General features: G+C 46.8%; 2 protein-coding genes across 2 annotated transcripts in view; one reads left to right on the top strand and one right to left on the bottom strand.

Moving 5' to 3' along the window:
* The first annotated feature begins 6,353 nt into the window (after window positions 1–6,353).
* On the top strand, window positions 6,354–13,202 carry RNF227 (ring finger protein 227). The gene is made up of 2 exons (XM_058180390.1): window positions 6,354–6,912; window positions 11,396–13,202. The coding sequence occupies exons 1-2, from the start codon at window positions 6,354–6,356 to the stop codon at window positions 11,446–11,448; spliced, it is 612 nt and encodes a 203-aa protein (XP_058036373.1). The 3' UTR covers window positions 11,449–13,202.
* Window positions 13,203–14,861: 1,659 nt separating this feature from the next.
* Window positions 14,862–19,214, bottom strand: part of CHD3 (chromodomain helicase DNA binding protein 3) — a 150,989-nt gene continuing 146,636 nt past the window's right edge. Inside the window, exons 39-40 of the mRNA XM_058184225.1 lie at window positions 18,333–18,459; window positions 14,862–15,831 (exon numbers count right to left, since the gene is read on the bottom strand). Of these exons, the coding sequence (XP_058040208.1) occupies window positions 15,734–15,831; window positions 18,333–18,459 (225 nt within the window). The 3' untranslated portion in view covers window positions 14,862–15,733. The remainder of the gene's footprint in view (window positions 15,832–18,332; window positions 18,460–19,214) is intronic.

Below are 19,214 nucleotides of genomic sequence, written 5' to 3'. Positions count from 1 at the left end.
GGAATCTGGTAGCATCTTTTCCCAATTTGATTTAAAGCCGGAGGTTTTTGACGGCTGCTGCTTATGTCTGTTCGTAAAAGTAGTTGTCAGAAAGGGGCTACAGCTAGTTCTCGACTTGCAACAGTTCGCTGAGTGACCGTTCAAAGTTACAACAGCACTGAAAAAAAGTGACTTAGGACCATTTTTCACACTTATGACCGTTGCAGCATCCCCACATTGCAATATCAATTCTGGGCTCAATTGTGGTCGTAAGTGAAGGACTATCTGCATTTGATTTGTGGCACACCGCAGACTAACATAGCTCTCCTTCTACAGCGGGGGAACAAGACCACTTTAACGTGGGTTATCTAGCCCAGAATTCACCCCCCAATCAGAAATTCGGTGCCCCCACCACACCAAACCCCCGTCAGGAATAACAACTGAGATTGTGATGGCAAAATGTGCAGTGCGGAATTCATGACATTAACGTTATCCTATGTTGTCTAGGTTTAGTTATAAGAAGCGCAGGCAAACTTTCAAATGCATTGTCGGCAATTTGACATATAAATTATCGACATATGCCATTTAGATATGAGCCAGCAGTGTGCAGCAGCTGTTAAAAAAGCCAACACAGTTCTGGGCTGCATAAACAGGGGGATAGAATCAAGATCACGTGAAGTGTTAGTGCCACTTTATAATGCCTTGGTAAGGCCACACTTGGAATATTGCATCCAGTTTTGGTCGCCACGATGTAAAAAAGATGTTGAGCCTCTAGAAAGAGTGCAGAGAAGAGCAACAAAGATGATTAGGGGACTGGAGGCTAAAACATAGGAAGAACGGTTGCAGGAACTGGGTATGTCTAGTTTAACAAAAAGAAGGACTAGGGGAGACATGATAGCTGTGTTCCAATATCTCAGGGGCTGCCACAAAGAAGAGGGAGGCGGGCTGTTCTCCAAAGCACCTGAGGGTAGAACAAGAAGCAATGGGTGGAAACTGATCAAGGAGAGAAGCAACTTAGAACTAAGGAGAAATTTCCTGATAGTTAGAACAATTAATAAGTGGAACGACTTTCCTGCAGAAGTTGTGAATGCTCCAATACTGGAAATTTTTAAGAAAATGTTGGATAACCATCTGACTGAGATGGTGTAGGGTTTCCTGCCTGGGCAGGGGGTTGGACTAGAAGGCCTCCAAGGTCCCTTCCAACTCTGATGTTATGTTATGTTATGTTATGTTATGTTATGTTATATGCATTTAATAACTGAATAGTCATGGGACTGCCATGTACTGATTGGCAAATCTAGGTTTCGTACAGCTTCTCTTCTTTTTTAGAAAGATGTTGACTCACCCGACCTTGTCCTGCTGGTAGCAACACCCGGTCCTGCTTAACCGCCTTGCAAAATTGGCCTTTCTTTCATTCCTTTGCTCCATTTTTCCACCCCCCCTTCCTATTTGGTATCTTTTCCCATTAAAGCGGCTGATCCTGCAAACGAGAGGAGACCAGAATGAGGAGGATGGCAAGGAAAGAATAAATAAATAAATGCACAGGTATAGTATAGGACAGGTGGTACCTGGCTCAACAGCAGTGACTGTGAAAGGGATGTAGGAGAACTAATAACAGTCACTTAAATATGAGATAAGTGTGAATCAACAGAAGGATGGCATCGAGAACACGTAAAGTACCAATTTAGTTAAGACCACATTAATAATGCCTTGGTAAGGCCGCACGTGGAATACCGCGTCGAGTTATGGTCACCACGATGTGAAAAAGGTGTGGAGACTCCAGAAAGAGTGCAGAGAAGAACAACGGAGATGATTAGGGGACTGGAGGCTCAAACATACAAAGAACAATTGCAAGAATTGGGCATGTCTAGTTTAATACAAAAAAAAAAAAGGACCAGGGTTGACATGATTGCAATCTTCCAATATTTGAGGGGCTGCCCCAAAGAAGAGGGGTTCACCCGATTCTCCAAAGCACCCAAGGGCAGGAGAAGAAGTAACGGATGGAAGCTTAACAAAGGGAGATCCAACCTAGAATTAAGGAGGAATTTCCTGACAGCGAGAATAATTAATCAACGGAACGGCTTGCCTCCCGAAGTTGTGGGAGCTTCATCACCGGAGGTTTTTAAGAACAGATTGGACATCTATTTGTCAGAAATGGTGTAGGGTCTCCTGCTTGGGCAGGAGGTGGGTTGATTAGATTAATCTAGTCTAATCTAATCTAAATCTAATCTAGAGATGTACACCAGCACAATATTTTTTCAACCATGGCCACTTGAAGCTGGGTGGATTTCAATACCCAGAATTCCCCAGCCAGCTAAGCTGGGGACACTATCCTGGCTGGGGAATTCTGGGAGTTGAAGTCACCCATCTTAAAATGCCCCAGGTTCAGAAACCCCGTTTTATATCACAAGATGGGTTATTAGTAGGTACGTTTGCAGATTTCACAACACCCCCCCCCCCACACCTCCAGAACAAAATATGCAATTGTTCATCACACATGCAGACACCAATGTCTGACCCAGAGAGAGAGACCTCACCTTGCAGCTATTCCCCACTATTTCAAAAGCCCTCGTGATACGCTGGGTGTTTTAACTCCTTTGTCAGAGATCATTCCAGCTTCCAGGAATGGAATTGGCAGGAGCTTCTGTGCTGAACCGGTTTGATGACTTCCTGTTTACCTGACTGATGGGGCCGGCTGCCTTGTTCCAGGTACCTGGCTCCTGCCCTTCGAAAGCAGAAGTCAAGTAGCAGGGCAGAAAAATCACGTTTTCCCAGCTTGCCAGAGTCACAATTTCCTCCTGGGCAGAGCCAGCACAAAGTGAATTTGCTTTTATTTGCTAAATCCGTGTTTGTCTTCCATGATGGATAGGGTCTCCAGCCAAGGTCCCTTCCAACTCTTCTATGCTATTCTATGCCATGCTATGCTGTTCTGAATTCTATTTTATTCTATTCTAATTCTGAATTCTATTCTATTCCAATTCTAAATTCTATTCCAATTCTGAATTTTATTCTACTTCTGAATTATATTCTACTTCTGAATTATATTCTACTTCTGAATTCTATTCCAGTTCTGAATTCTATTTTATTTTATTCTAATTCTGAATTCTATTCTATTCCAATTCTGAATTCTATTCTACTTCTGAATTCTATTCCAATTCTGAATTCTATTTTATTTTATTCTAATTCTGAATTCTATTCTATTCCAATTCTGAATTCTATTCTATTTCTGAATTCTATTCCAATTCTGAATTCTATTTTATTCTATTCTATGCTGAATTCTATTCTATTCTATTCCAATTCTGAATTCAAGTCTAGTCTAGTCTAGTCTAGTTTATTCTTTCAACTTCCAGAATGCCCCAGCCAGCATCGTTAATTCTGGGAGTTGAAGTCCATGCATCTTTAGGTGGCCAAGGATGAGAAACGATGCATTAAATGTTTTTATTTCCTACTTTCTGCCATTTTAAATAGTATAGTCGGCAGCAGCAACTTTCTGGAGCAACGTAAGAGCTTCTGGGCTACAAAATTAGCCAGAATTGCAAATTATGTTCAGAACTTATTTCAATGAATTTTTAAAAATTGAATGGATTTTGGATGGCAACTGACATGTATTTATAATAGCTGTGGTGTCCTGGGGTGATGTGATGCCCTTCTGACCTTCCGACAAGCAAAGTCAATGGGGAAGCCAGATTCGTTTAACAACCGGGTTACTAATTTAATAACTGCAGTGGTTCACTTAACAAACGTGTTAAAAGGAAAGTCATAAAATGGGGCAAAACTCACTTAACAAATGTTTCACTTAGCAATATACATTTTGGGCTCAATTATAGTCATAAGTCGAGGACTACCTGTAGATAGACAATTAAAAGATACATAGGAAGACACTGTGTCTGAACAAAACTCCGCATTGACGACAGGAAGGGAACCCGGCCATTAAAACACTCTGCTAGCTCCATTCAGTTGCCCAGACTCCACCTTGCAAGGAATTTGGGGGTCGTTAAACGAAGATGATGATGATGATAGGAAGACAATATGTGTGTATGTGTATTACAGGATACTTGACCAGTGAGATTCCAGCCAGTGACTGTTCCCAACTGCAATAATTGGAAACTATTTAAAATTCTTATCTTGGCTGCGTTAATTTAACCACCAGGAGTGGAGAAAAATCCAGTCTAAGTTAATTTTAAATAAAAAGTAGAAGCAGAGCCACAGAGCATTGTGGGGGGGGGGGAGGGCAGCAGCCACATGTAGCTAGGGAACACCATCTCCCATTATCGCCAGCCTGGGTTGACTGGGAATACTGGGAAGTATAGTCATCTCAGTCCGGAAGGAACCTGGTACAGCATATTGCAGTAAGAAATGCGGTTTGGATTTTTGCATTACGTTACTGCAAATGTAACATAACTGGTTACGTTTATGGTTCAGTGTAATAACCATAAATGGTTATTTATATTGTGCAGTATATAGGGAGCCCTTGACTTATGACCAGAACCTGCGTTGCTAAGCAAGGCCGTTGTTAAGTGAGTTGCAGCGAAGTTTGCAACCTTTTTGCGCCAATTTTGTTAAGCAAGTCACTCGAGCTGTTGTTCAGTGAATCACGGCATCATTAAGCAAATTCTCTACCGACTTGGTTCGGCGTGCCAGGAAAGCTGAATTCAAGGCAGTTGTTAAGTGAGTTTTGCCCAATTTTATAACCTCTTTTTTTGTGAGGGGTTTCCACACTTGTTAAATAAATCACTAAGTGAATTCACTTTGTGAATCTTGCAGTCATTAAGCGAATCCAGCTTCCCCCTCATTGACGTTGCTTGATGGGCACCGGCTGGGACGGTCGTGAATGGTAATCAAGATGCTGAAACTGTCATCAATATGTGCCAGTTGCTTGAATTTTGATCACATGATCATGGGGAAACGCTCTGACGGTCATAAGTGTGAGGGCCGGTCATAAAAATAATTTCTTGCAGGGCTTTTAACGAATGGTTATATACTGTTGGAAGGAAAATCCATCTGGTTCCGTTCCAAGCCAAGGAGAAAGGCACTGGAAACAACATGGAGGTCGAGTAGAAAGATGGTTTATTCAACAGAACCAACAAAGCCGGTTCTGGGTCAGCTAAATAAATGGATCTTTATAGGTTTCTGTGGCTTTGAAGTTTGAGCTGTTCTTGGGGTGGTGCAACGAAGTGGCTTGTGTTATGAAAGGATGCTGGGTAATTCCTATTGTGGCTAATGGCTTTCATCCTTGGTTGGATCTTGAGTGAGGAGCTCCTATTACTCTGCTTTTTGTTAGCTGTCAAACTTTGCTGCAAAGCCGTTGGGAAATATCCAGTCTTGAATGGATTTCTGCCTGCAGAATTTGCTTTGCTTATGGATAGAGCCATCTAGGCAGTCGGCTTCCTCTTTCAATAAGCTCTTGGATCTTGGGTGAGGAGCTGCTTCTAACCCTATCCCTCTGCTTTTTGTTAGCCGTCAAACTTTTGCTACAAAGCCGTTAGGAAATATCCGCTCTTGAATGGATTTCTGCCTGCAGAATTTGCTTTGCTTATGGATAGAGCCATCTAGACAGCTAGCTTCCTCTTTCAATAAGCTCTTGGGCCTTGGGTGAAGAGTTGCTTCTAATCCTATCCCTCTGCTTTTTGTTAGCCGTCAAACTTTTGCTACAAAGCCGTTAGGAAATATCCGCTCTTGAATGGATTTCTGCCTGCAGAATTTGATTTGCTTATGGATAGAGCCATCTAGACAGTCGGCTTCGTCTTTCCCCAGCATCTGGCTGTGGGCTATTGAGAAAGACTTGTATGTGGGGGGGGGGGCTGCTTCCTGCTTCTAAAAACACGTTTCTCCATTTCTCCTTTAAGGAAATATAATATCCTGCCTTTTTTTAATTAAAAAAAAATAGTATTTCCCAAAATATTTCATTCTCCTAGGCTTCCCACAATACGCAGGAGGACGACCTGCATTATTTATCCACTTTGTGTCCAATGTTAAATTAGAGGCCCACCTAATAACGGCTCAGGAGGCACTAAGTTAAGCTAAGCAGGCAAAAATCCAGCTTTCTCCATCAGACCGACTTCTGCCTGACCAAACCTCAGCCATTTTCCATTCACCTCAGCTCAAGCCCCGCCCCCTTTTTTGTTTTGCTTTCACCGCCCATAACGGCAGCAAACCGCTTTTCCCGCCTAAAGAGAGAGCGAGCAGGGGAGGGCGCGCCCTCGTCCCCGCGCGCGCGCGCCCCGTTCCTGATTGGATAAAGAAGAGCTGGGGGGTGCGGCTCGGTCTCCGCGGGGCGCTCCTCATTGGATGGAACGTTCGGAGGCGGGGCTCGGAAGGGCCCGCCCCCCACGCGGCTATATAAGTAGAGACAGCGGGCCAGCGTCGGCAGGAGAATGGCGGAGAGCGAAGGGGCGTCGGAGCTGGAGTGCGGCATCTGCTGCATGCCTTACGACCGCTGCGGGCGCGCGCCGCGGCGGCTGGGCGGCGCGCGGGGCTCCTGGAAGCCCTCGCGCTGCCGCCACGTGATCTGCAGCGCCTGCGTCTGCCAGCTGGCGCGCGAGGGCTGGTGGGAGGAGGTCACGTGCCCCTACTGCCGGGCCGTCACCTCCCTCCGCGAGCGGGGCAACCCGCTGGCGGCCGGCGTGAGGCGGAGCAGCGGCGGCTGGCGGCGCCGCCTGGTCCTGCCGCCCATCGACGCCGAGCTCTGGCAGCGGGTCGTGCTCCGGGAGCGGGAACGGGAGCAGACCGGCCGCGTGGAGCGCTTAGCCGGCGACGACGACCAAGACCTCGAAGAAGAAGAGGAGCAAGAGAGCGGCGAGGACGTGCAATGGCGGCCCTGGCGGACGTTGAAGAAACTCCTCAAGGGAGGCAGCCAAGCGCATGCGCGGAATGGGAGAGGGCGGGCCCGCGGCGGCTCCGCCTCCAGGTGGCGGAGGCGGCAACCAATCAACCGTGAGTGTCCTTTCCGCGAGGGATGACGGGAATTGAAGTCCCAGAGAGACTCCAGCATCTCTTTTTATTTATTTATTTATTTACATTTATATCCCGCCCTTCTCCGAAGACTCAGGGCGGCTTACACTATGTCAAGCAATAGTCTTCATCCTATTTGTATATTTATATACAAAGTCAACTTATTGCCCCCCAACAATCTGGGTCCTCATTTTACCTCCCTTAGAAAGGATGGAAGGCTGAGTCAACCTTGGGCCTGGTGGGGCTTGAACCTGCAGTAATTGCAGGCAGCTGTGTTTAATAACAGGCTTCGTACAGCCTGAGCCACACCGCGGCCCTCTGCTTTATTGGGAGGGGGAAATGACTCGCCAGAGATTGACAGGCTGTGGGGTGGGTAGGGTAGGACGCGTGTTTGGGGGGAGGGTCCTAACCTCAACAGCTCCTCTTCCCCCCCCCCCCGAGTTTCCATCACTTGTTATGGACGTGGCTTGCCCACTGCTGAATTTGGCTCTTGGATGCCTTAAACCAGGCGTTGTGTGCAGCTCCCAGAATTCCCAGCCAGCTCTTTTGTTCCCTTCACTTTGCTGAAGTCAAGATATATGACGGTTACTGTATACCCACCATCTATTAAGAAAGTTACCTTACATGGCTGATTGTGGAATTCTGGGAGTTGAAATCCACAAGTCTTAAAGTGGCCAAGGTTGGAGACCCCTGATTTAAGGCTTGTGGATTTCAAGTCCCAGAATTCCACAATCAGCTCTGGGGAATCTTAAAGTAGCCCAAGTTGGAGACCTCTGGTCTAAAGCAATGAATACTGTGAATAAAACCCTTTAGGTTAGCTTCAATAAACCTATCTGGATTGGGCCATAGGTTTCTGAGTTGTTGGCTGGCTGGGGAATTCTGGGAGTTGTAATCCACAAGTCTTAAGAGTTGCCAAGGTTGGGGACCTCTGATTTAAAACCCATGGACTTCAACTCCTAGAATTTCCCAGCCAGCTCTTTTCTTCACTTTGCTGAAGTCAAGATATATTACGCTTACTGCATACCCATCATCTATTAAGAAAGTTACCCTACATGGCTGGCTGGGGAATTCTGGGAGTTGAAGTCCACTGGTCTTTAAAAGGTTATCAAGTTTTGGAGATTCCTGCCTTCAAAGCGTTGGGGGCTGAGGTTCAGCTGTTGTGGGCCCTGCAGAAAACCCCTTGAGGCTGGAGAGAAGTTCACTGTGGATGGGCTTCAACCCAACTCGGAAAGCTTGGAAGGCGAAAAGCTCTGGTCCCAGGGACCGACCCAGATTGGATGCTGAAAGGTTATCATAGATCTGCCTTCATTCGTGAAAACACCTAAGGAAGCTCAGGATTGGAAAAAGGCTCCTTGGGGTCCGGGGGGGGGGGTTTCATCACATTCAAAACAGTTGAAGGCAGAGGGGATCCTGGGTGGCCACCCTGGAATGGGTGGGATGAAATGCCTCAAGAAGACCCTCCAGTGTGGCAAGGGCATGAATTCAGTTAAGATGTATTAACTTTATATCCTGCCAGTCTCAACGTTTCAGGGCTGAGCATGTAAATTATAATATGAGGTTTGTAAGCTGCCCACAGTTGCTTGAAATGAGAAGGGGAGGCCAGTAAATTTAAATTTAGTTTGTGTTGGCGAGTGTTATCTAGTCTTTTATGTCTCTGTGTGTGTGTGTATGTATATAGTATTCATAAACTGCCCATCCCTGCCAAAGGGTTCTGTACAATATAATATAATAAATAAAATACATTAAAATTAGGGATAAAAATATTGAAATGATAGATTGACATCAGAAGGGGAGAGAAATTCTAAGATAGCCACTTAATATTGGATTATGGGGAAGCAGAGTGGTCATCCCCACAGTTGCTTCGTCCTCTTTGTGCCCCCCCCCTCAAGGTCATAATTTTTTACCCCTTATTGGAAGAGCAAGAGACCGACTGGGGTCTTTCCTCATTTCTGGGGCAGGATGTTCCATAAAGCTGGGAGGGAAGCAGCAGAGATGGTTCTCTTCCTACTAGAGACACACCCATTGAAATTTTCCCCTCCAGGTTTATTCCAATTCTCTCACTCTTGTCATTTCATCTGTCCTGTCTATTCTTCCCTTCTGATTATATATATATATATATATATTTGTTTTCTGAGGTTTTTGCGGGTGTTTGTATGTAGGTCTTTGGTTATTCGGGTTTTCTCCTGCGTAAAATTGGAAGTGTCTTGGCGACAGTCTCATTCGTCATCTTCAGGCTTCAGCTTCGTGCTTCTGGGAGCAATGTGTGATCGCAGCTGTTTCTTCCTTTTAACTGCTAGTGGGGGTTTGAACCAGGGGGATTCAAACTGCTAGTGGGGGTTTGAACCAAACCCTCACTAGCAGTTAAAAGGAAGAAACAGCTGCGATCACACATTACTCCCAGAAGCACGAAGCTGAAGCCTGAAGATGATGAAACGTCGCCAAGACACTTCCAATTTTACGCGGGAGAAAACCCGAATAACCAAAGACCTACATATATATAATCAGAATATTATATATAATATTCTAATATTCAGATACACACACACACACATCCATTTTTTTCCTCTCAGTTGCACATTTTATAAATTAGCATTTCACCGAGGCAGCCTTCGGCAGCGCCATCTTGGAATAATATTCTATTTTATTCTAAACGGTCCTGATACATCAAGCCTCCATCTTGGCACCATCAGTGGAGACCAAGATGATTCAGTTAGCTTTCCGTCTATTTTTTAATTCTTGACTCACTGGTTCTAAATATGTACTTTTATTTTAACACATGTAATGCTTGGGTTTTAATTAAAGTATTCTAGGGCGCTGGGTATTTAGATCCGTGTCCTGCTTCTTAATCCTCAGGAGTGATTCATAAACTCGCAATGCGCTGCACGCTTTGGAAGCAGGCCTGCATCTCTTAAGCAGGATGCCTCTCCTAAAAAAACCCCTCTGAGTTACAACATCAAAACAAACATTCCTGACTTTTAAGCAAGCTATTGAAAATCGGGCTGTTCCCAAAAAAACCCCAACATCATCTGGAGTGGTGGTCTCAGCTGTAATGAGAGGTAGCTGGCATGACATGTAATTATGGATTAGGTGGACGCATTTTAGTGAATTTGTTGTGATCAAATATGAAAGTTGCTTAGTTGCAGGACCGATGTGGCATAAAAGCCATAAAGCTTTTTGCTGCTATTTCATGCCACCTCAGTGACTGATGTCAGGAATAAAGGGATAAATAACAAGTTAGAACAATTACTCGGTGGAACAACTTACCTCCAGATGTTGTGAATGTGTTCCAATACTGGAAGTTTTAAAGAAAAGATTGAATAACAATTTGAAATGATAGTTTCCTGCCTGAGCAGGGGGTTGGACTAGACGACCTCCAAGGTCCCTTCCAATTCTGTTATTCTATTCCTATTCCATTCCATTCTAAACAGGACTGTGGTGAAAAGGCAAGGAATGGAGGCTCCCTTCTGCTTTCAGTTTGATAGCAAAAATTTGTCCAATAAAGGAAAGTATTTTGTAGCTCAGGGTTGAAATGAGGAGTCCTTGGTGCTCTCTGACTCCTTGGTGGTTTTCTTTCAGACATTTCACAACCAAACTAGGTAACATCATCAGTGCACAGCAAGAAAACCACCAAACTCAGAGAGCATCAAGGACACCACAAAAAACTTTTCCAAAAGGAAAGCAACTCTTTGTTCGCCCAGGCCAGAGTCAACTTCTGTCTCTTGGCCAGTTGCAACTGTTTTAAGAAAACATGTCAGTCCCGTTAGACAATTCAGTGCATTTTGTATCAAGACATAAGTGACCGTCTTTAACTTTGCAACTGGGCACAAAATCCACTTCTCCCCAGTCAGAAACTGCCCGTCTCCTCCTCCTCTTTTAAGTGCCAGAACAATCCCTCCATTTGTCCCATTAAGAGAAATTTTAGCGGCTTGTAATTGTTATCCTTTGTTTTGATTTCTGCATTTGGTGGTTGGTTGGTTTTTTATGGGGAAAATAACTTGACAATGAAAAGGGCCTGGAGGTGAAGAAAGGCTAATCAGGGAATGCTGATCAGTCCCTAGGCAAGCAATTCTTTGGGAGCTAAAGAGATTTTCCGTGTATATTTATTTGAGAGAGATTTGGCTTAACAGGTTAAATCAGGGAAGCACAGTTAAGTATGCATTTTGGAGCTGGAAACCTGGCATCCCTCCGGGTTTAGAAAGGCATTTGGTGCCTGGAATTGAGCATTTGATGGAGGTGGGCCAAGATGAGGGTTTTGAACACAGTTGTGACTGACTGAATTTTGTTTTTTTTAAAAAATATACATGTTTTCTGCAAAGGTGAGAATTTAAACGCCTAGCTTTCGAGTGCAAAGCAGGCTTGCTTCTTCTCTGCTAATATCCGCCCCGAGTCCTTCGGGAGAAGGGCGGTATATAAATTAAAATAATAAATAAAATAAATATCCGTCCTTCTCTCTTCTCTTCCACAGCCTACGGTTCTGAGACGAAGGACTTGGCCCTGGTGACTTGCTACGTCATCTGAAAAGGCAACGGTTCACTTATGCACGGACGAACTGCTTTGTGGTCAGTTACATCAAGGAGTCCGGCTATCTGGGAAAGGTAGCAGTGCCCTCTCCATTTCAGATAGATAACGGCATTCTGCTGTCTTTTTGCATTACCACGGGGGCAGTGTCGACAGTGGCCCAAGAAGCATGGACAGAAATTATTTCGCCCCTTCCCTTCTCAACTGAAATGCAGAAGGTGACAGAAGTTACAGCAGAGGAAAGAATTCTATAACCAGCCACGTTTGGTGAGAAGATATTTCCTTCAAGGTTTAAAAGAACTGATTTTTTTATTCTTCAGAACTGTGAAATGTGTTCCTAATTTAGACAAAACTTGGAGATTATTCTCTGGAAGTGCTTCTCCCTCAGATATCCTGGCAAAATGATAACAATCCATGTGACTAAAAGAAATATATATATATTAAATGAATCCTTTTTATACGACTTGACACGGGTCATTGATTCCTTGGAGAAGTAGAACAACGGAGTACTTGGGCGATCTACTATAATCCTTGTTTACGAGGTTTTTTTCTTCCAATCCGAGAGGCTTGAAATATTTTGCACGGCATCTCTCCAACCTGCAGAGAACATCAAGAACGTTGAAAACACTGTGAAGTTTAATTTATATTCATCGTCGCCTCTGGAATGATGGTGCAATGGGCCTTCTGGCCCCTGAAAGTAGTACGGACGTTTCTGCTAGGAATTTTATTTCTTTCTCTGGTTGGATTAGAACCTCCTTCGCGTCCATACATCTGAAGTGAAAAAAAAAAAATGAGGAGAACCCATCAAATCTGACTTTTAGGAGTATCTCTGGTCTGTCGAAGGAGGAGGAAACTTGACCTCTTGAATTTGTTTGGTTTCTCAGATGAGGCATTGAAATGAAATAGGCCCAAAGTTTTTAAGAACAGCTCCGGAAAAAATACCTTCATTTTTGAAGACAAATGTACCCTTCGGATTGTTTTCGACAAAGTCACTGCCGAATTGTATCTTTTTTTCAGGGTCATCCTTTTCTTCGGTTGCACGGCTTATGAACTGGAAAACCGGTCCTTTTTCTGCCCTTGTTAAATGGAGAGTTTGCCTCTGGAGACAGAGAGATCGTAGTGAGAGATTGCAGTGTCGAGTTTCAAATGCTGTTATCTATGTTTTTTTTTTAAAAAAGGAATCCATTTCTGTGAAATGTGTTTGAAGGCCTTCCTAACTTTAAATATTTATATTCTGCTTTCGTCGCTTGGCAGTTGTTCAGTTATTTGATGTTAATAAAACGACATAGGATTTTAAAGGTTTGCCGGTGACATATGATTGGAAGGGGATTCCCCCCCTGCGACTGAGGTAGCAACGCACCAACTGGCGTTGTGGTTTTCTGTAGTTGGCATTGATCAAATTCCCCAGCCACGTGCCATGTCTACCTTGTAACGACGGGCGAAGAAAAGAACTTCCTGCAGCTTCGAGTTTGATTTCAGGTAGAGAAGCCCGGCAGGTATTCAATCCCCGATTTCTCCATAGAAAAGATTGCTCCGAGCTTCCGCCGACCATATCCTGTTTGTTCACCGCTCTGGAGCTATAATCTTTCCCAACCTCGCGTGACCTACCTGCGACAAAGGTGGCTGCTTTGGATGGATTGTGTGGGAGGCCCGCTGAGTCACTCAAACGCGAGACCGACACCCTGGCCCTGGGGCTTTGCGACGGGCTGCGGGATGTGTGACTCAAGCTTTTGGAGGCCAAAAAGCGCCTCTCATTTCCAAACAGCCAATTGGGAAAATGCCTTGGGGGGGAGGGAGCTAACTGGAGGTTTTGTCTTGGGGGGGGAACTCTAAGCCTCCAGATTTCTGAAGAGTCATGGAATTGACAATTTTGAGTATAAATAGGGGCTGCGGAACGTGTCGTAAAAGCGGCAGTTCCTATTTCAGAATCTCAGCCTTTCTTCCTGTGCTTGCAATGAGTTTTACATATCATTAAAATGGAAACTTTTGCAGCGATTAATCTGGGCTGTGGCCTTAGGATGCTTAACCACGTTCAACCAGTTTTCCCTATTTTTTTCAAAATGGCCACAATAGGCTGGCCCATAATGTGGTACATAATAGGCGGTCCATGACTGACTACCGGTTGCTTGTTTATGGTTACAACCCCCCCCCCCCCCCAAAAGTACGTGACCCAGGTTTTAAAGCTCCAATGGCTGTGACGGTAATCATTTATTTAAGGGAATTTATATCACCCCCTAACTTGCTCTCGGTGACAATGGGGTAGTGTACAAGAAGAGAAACCCAATATAAAAACCTTAAAAGAAGCAACGGTGGCTCCATCCCATTCTGGAAGTCTGCAGGCCTTGCAGGGAGGCTGTTCCACAGGGAGGGCGCCACCACCACGGAGAAGTTCCTCCTCCTGGGTCCCACCAGATGGCCCTGCTCAAGAGAGGGGACCCCTCACATCCCCTGCCTCCCTGCTCTGGCGGGTCACATTGATGATACTGGGAAAAATGGGTCCTTCAAATAACAGGGAGGGAGCCACGGCAGAGAAGGCCTTTCTTCTGGGTCCCACTAGATGGGTCTCCTTTAAGAGACGGGACGCTGCGGACACCAAGGCTGCACAGCCAGAAATCCAGCAGGGCAAATCAAGGCATTCAGGAAGCAAAGGATCCAGGTAACGAGTCTAGAAAGAATGCAAGGACTCTTGGAAACTTCAAACGCTGGCACTCAACACTTCAGGGACTCAGGGTTTGTTCCCGACAAATGCCCCCCCCTCCCGTGGCTCCTTAAGCCTCATTCCCCAGGTGTGCCTTGCGAAGAGGGTGGGACGCTCAGTCTGCGTTGTTCTCGCCTTCTCTCCACTCTCCTTGCTCGAGGATCAGGAAAGGGCAGTCCTTGCTCATCGCCCGAGCTCTTTCTCATGTTCATGCCTTCCCCTGACTGGCCCTGCCCTTCCCCATTTGCCTCAGGCTCCAGCTCATCTCCCCCCTCCCTCGCAGATTCAGGCTCTGATGGGGGCATGACAGTTCTTCAAATAACAGGGAGGGAGCCACGACAGAGAAGGCCCTTCTTCTGGGTCCCACCAGATGGACCACCACAAGAAAAAGGACGCTAACATCCCCTGCCTCCCTGCTCTGGCGGGTCACATAGATGTCACTGGGAAAGAGGTCCCACTGGCTGGGGGATTCTGGGAGTTGAAGTCCTCCAGGCTTAAAAGTTGCCAAGGTTGGAGACCCCTGTTCCAGTAAGTACATTTGCAGTATCCAATGTACATTGTTGTTTTTTTTAAACTGGGAACTCTGAAGTCCATTCCGTCTTAAAAAGTCGCCGATATTTGAGAAACGCTGCCAGGGACCCAACGGCTACACGCGTGTGTGTTTGTGTGTGTGTGTGTGTTCAACCTAGACAGAAGAGGCTGGTGCAACAAGGGCTTATGTAGCCAAGGAAACAGTGCCTTTATTCTGCAAGATTTAAACAAGAAGTGACTCAAAATTCGGCAACCCGTCCAGGAGTGCAGCTTGGCCTTTTTACTCCCCGCCCCCCCAAATTCCCCCACCCCAAAAAAACCGGCTTGCTTTCACAGGGGGAGGGGTGGGCGAAGGGGAGAAACGGGCCTGCCCTCCCAAAGCAGGGGCATTATCTGGGCAGGCTCCCCTCAAGTTCGAGGTGGGGAGGGGGTTTCCCCAAACAGACCATGGTCGGGGAGGAGGGTCTCTGCGTACTCCCCCCCCCCACACTCCCTGCCCCACGGGGAGCCAGGCCCAAAAGAGGGGGAAAAGGGGGATTAAACATACAGCATGAGTGTGTATACATTATATATATATTCATATTTATAAGAGTCCCTTTGCAGTGCTTCTCGAAAGTTTCGACACCAGAGAGGGGGGCAGCAGAGATTCCCCCCCCCATAGCAGGCTGCCCCCCCTCCCCCGTCCAAGCCCCACACGGCCTGGATCCTAACTCTTTTAAGTTGGCCCCCATCCCGGAACCGCGAGCCGGGGATACAAACCAGCTCGGTCCTGAGTACCTCTTGGTCAGTCTTTTAAGTCCGCTGGGGATGGCTTTCCAGACGCGGCTGGCCGCTGCCACCCCCCCCACACACACCCCAAGCAGGAAGGGGAGGGGCTCGGGAGGAGGAATTCGAATCCGAGGCAAGGCAGGAATCACCAGCAGGCCCCAAAGCCAGTCACGTAATCCGGAAATCAAAAAGGAGAGGCTGGAGGGCCCACGGGGCCCCTGGGGCAGAGGCTGGGCTGGCGCAGAAGGGGGGGGGCCCCAGCGGGCAGGTGTGCCCATCCGCCCGCCCTCAGTCATCTATGCAAATCACCTCCCCGCTTTTGGCTTCTTTTTTCTCCAAGCCTTCGCCTTCCTTCTCCTTCTTCACAATCACGGGGGGCCCGTTGGCTGCAACGATAGTTGGGGGGTGGGTTAGAGAGAAAGAGAGAGAAAAAGAAAGAAAAAGAAATGGGAAGAAAGGGGGAGAGAGAGAGAGAGAGAAGGTAGAGGTACTGTTCTGTCCCCCCTCGCCTCCGTCCGAGCGATGTCTTAATTAGCCGGCAACTATCAGCTCTGGCAGCAAACTAGTGAGCGTCTGCCAAGTGACTCTGTTATCTCTCTTGATGCTGATGAGTCACCCAGGAACAAACAGTACTTCAGCTCTAGTTAAGCGGTTGATTTGCCTGCTACGAAGAGGCACAGCAGCTCTTGCTGCCTTTATATCCTGTGGGGTGTGGCTCCATGACTCAGCACTTCCTAGGCCTGCCCCACCCCTGCTTCTGTTGTTTCTGCCTCTCCTGCCTACGAAACCTAGGGTCCAGCCAGGCCTGATTGCCATCAGCTGAGTCTGGAGGCGTGGCCTGGGGGGAGGAAAGAGTCAGGGGACGGAGGCCTCGTTATCTCCTCCACCTGGCCTGCCTCTGGCTCCTGGAGCTGAGCCAGGGAAGCTGGTGCTCCCAAGGTAAGTCCTGATGGCCCTTCTCCCTCACTCTCCAAGTCACTTTCTGGCAGGGGGCCTGGCTCAGGGGGCGCAGACACAACAGGTTCTATCCAGTAGTGGAATCCACTTTTACCTTCACTACCATTAGTTCAGAATGCGGCTGCGCGGGTTATAGAGGGAGCCCCTCGTGGCTCCCGTATGACACCTATCCTGCGCAGACTGCACTGGCTACCTGTGGCCTTCCGGGTGCGCTTCAAGGTTCTGGTAACCACCTTTAAAGCGCTCCATGGCATAGGGCCGGGCTACTTACGGGACCGTCTACTGCTACCGGATACCTCTCACCGGCCCGTGCGCTCTCACAGAGAGGGACTCCTCAGGGTGCCGTCAGCTAGACAGTGTCGTCTGGCGACGCCCAGGGGAAGGGCCTTCTCTGTGGGGGCTCCCACCCTCTGGAACGAACTCCCCCCAGGACTCCGTCAACTTCCAGACCTCCGAACCTTCCGTCGCGAGCTTAAAACACACCTATTTATCTGCGCGGGACTGGACTAGTTTTTTAAATTTTCTAAATTTTAAATTTTTAAATTTTATAGGGGTTTTAATTGGTTTTAATATTTATATTATTTTTAATAATTAGGCTTTCTGAATATGTTTTCTTAATGGTTTTCTTAATTTGTATATATATGTTGTTTTATCTGCCTGTGAACCGCCCTGAGTCCTTCGGGAGATAGGGCGGTATATAAATTTGAATAAATAAATAAATAAATAAATAAATAAATAAATACCAGTTTGGAACCGGGAGCTCATGCACAGCGCTTATGCGCAGAGCGTCTGTGATGACATCCGGGCAGGTGGGCGGGGCCTCCCACCACTGCCACTACCGGTTTGCCCGAACCGGTACAAACCCACCACTGGTTCTATCTCTTCCGAATCTCTTGGTAAATCAGGTTGGTCTACTTAAGACCCCTGGGCAACCGAGATATCGACGGGTCTTTGGGAGCTCAGACAGACCTCATCTTATCACCGCGACGCTGGCCACGTCTCCCCATCAAAGACATTTATTTATAAGCATATATATATATTTATTCAATTTTATATCCTGCCTTTATTACCGGTAGTTCTCGACTTAACAATCTTTCATTTAGTGACCATTGGAAGTTACAACGGCACTGTAAAAAGGGACTTACGACCATTTTTCAGACTTACGACCGTTGCAGCCAGCCCCTGGGTTATCAGGGGATCAAAATTTGGGACGCTTGGCCACGGACTCGTATTTAAGATGGTGGCAGCGTCCCAGCTTCACTTGATTTGTGACCTTCTGACAACCAAAGTTCACAGATTCACTTAACAAACGTCAGTAATAAAAAAGGGCAAACTTCACTCCAGAAATGTTTTGCTTAGCAACAGAAATGTTGGGCTCAATGGTAGTCGTAAGTCGAGGACCACCAGTATTTCTTAAATTTTTATCCTGCATATAGTCCTCGACTTACAACTGTTTAGTGACCGTTCCAAGTTAACAACGGCAATGATAAAAAAAGTGACTTGTGATCGTTTTTCACGCTTAGGACTGTGGCAGCCATCTCCATGGTCCCAGGATCCCAATTCAGAGCCTTTGGCAACCGGTTTGTATTTACGACGGTCGCAGCGTCCCAGGGTCCCCCGATCCCTTTCTGACAAGCAACGTCAAGGGGGAAGCCAGATTCACTCAACGACCGTGTCTCTAACTTAACGATTGCGGTGATGTTACGTAACAACGCTGGCCAGAAAAGTGGTAAAATGGAGCAAAACTCACTTAACTGTTATGCTTAGGAAATGGAAATTTTGGACTTGGCGGTGGCCGTAAGCCGAGGACTCCCTTCCTGCATACGATGTTTGGGTTTTTTTTGTAACCGTCGGGTTTTTTGTGCGACCCCCCCCAGCCATGCTGCCCTGACTCCCCAAGCCTTTCACCCCTCTCCCGCCTCCAACTGACCTGTTATGAAGGAGCCAGTTGGCATTTGGCTGTAGTTGGCCCCCAAGGTGGGCAGACCCCCGCCAGGGGTGGCACCAAAGGAGACCCCAAAACTAGGTGGGGTGGCGTAGGGTCCCGGAGGGAAGGCCTGTGAAAGTAAAAAAGGAGGAAGGAAGGAAGGAAACTCATTAGCCATCCAGAGTTGCTGCCTTACGAGATGGGCAGCAAAACAAAGTTTTAAAAATAAAGTCAAATAAAAGAATACAACCAATTTTTAAGTTCCAATCGCCCTGCGGATGAAAAACCGGCGGAAAGGGAGCCGGGTTCAAAACCAGCAGGAGGGACTCCCCACCCCACCCCCACCCTCCTCCCTGGTCCACCAGCTGCAGAGTCAGAAAAAAACAGAGGCACCGATATAAAATAGTTACGTACAAAATGCAGAATCACAAAAGTTGGAAGGGACCCTCGGAGGTCTTCTAGTCCAACCCCCCTGGCTTAGGCAGGTAACCCTACACCCCCCCCCCACTTTCCGACAAATGGTTATCCAATCTCTTCGGAAAAACTTCCAGCACAGAAGGGGATACCGAGAGAAATGTTTGTGGGCCGTGAACTCGGGGGTGGGGGATCCTTGGTGGTGTCTGAGCCGGGTTGAAGACCTTTCATGACCCAACTAGGGACCGTCATCAGTGCTAGACAGGAGTGGAGTTTGTTTCATAGAGGCTCCAAGAAAACTCATATTAATAAAAAAAACCTCAAACGCCTAAACAAAGATAGCTCATTTACTTACTCAGTTGATGCCATTTCAAAGAGAACAGCACCAATTTCCAAACTCCAACTCCTGCTAAATCCAAACACACAGGAGTAAACCCAGAAACGTCCTCACGAGCTCAGGACAGAGTTGAA

Source organism: Ahaetulla prasina, chromosome 4 (genome assembly GCF_028640845.1).
Source record: "Ahaetulla prasina isolate Xishuangbanna chromosome 4, ASM2864084v1, whole genome shotgun sequence".
Taxonomy (NCBI): Eukaryota; Metazoa; Chordata; class Lepidosauria; order Squamata; family Colubridae; genus Ahaetulla; species Ahaetulla prasina.
The sequence above is the reverse complement of the archived record's forward strand: the minus strand, read 5'-3'. Positions and strand labels throughout refer to the sequence as shown.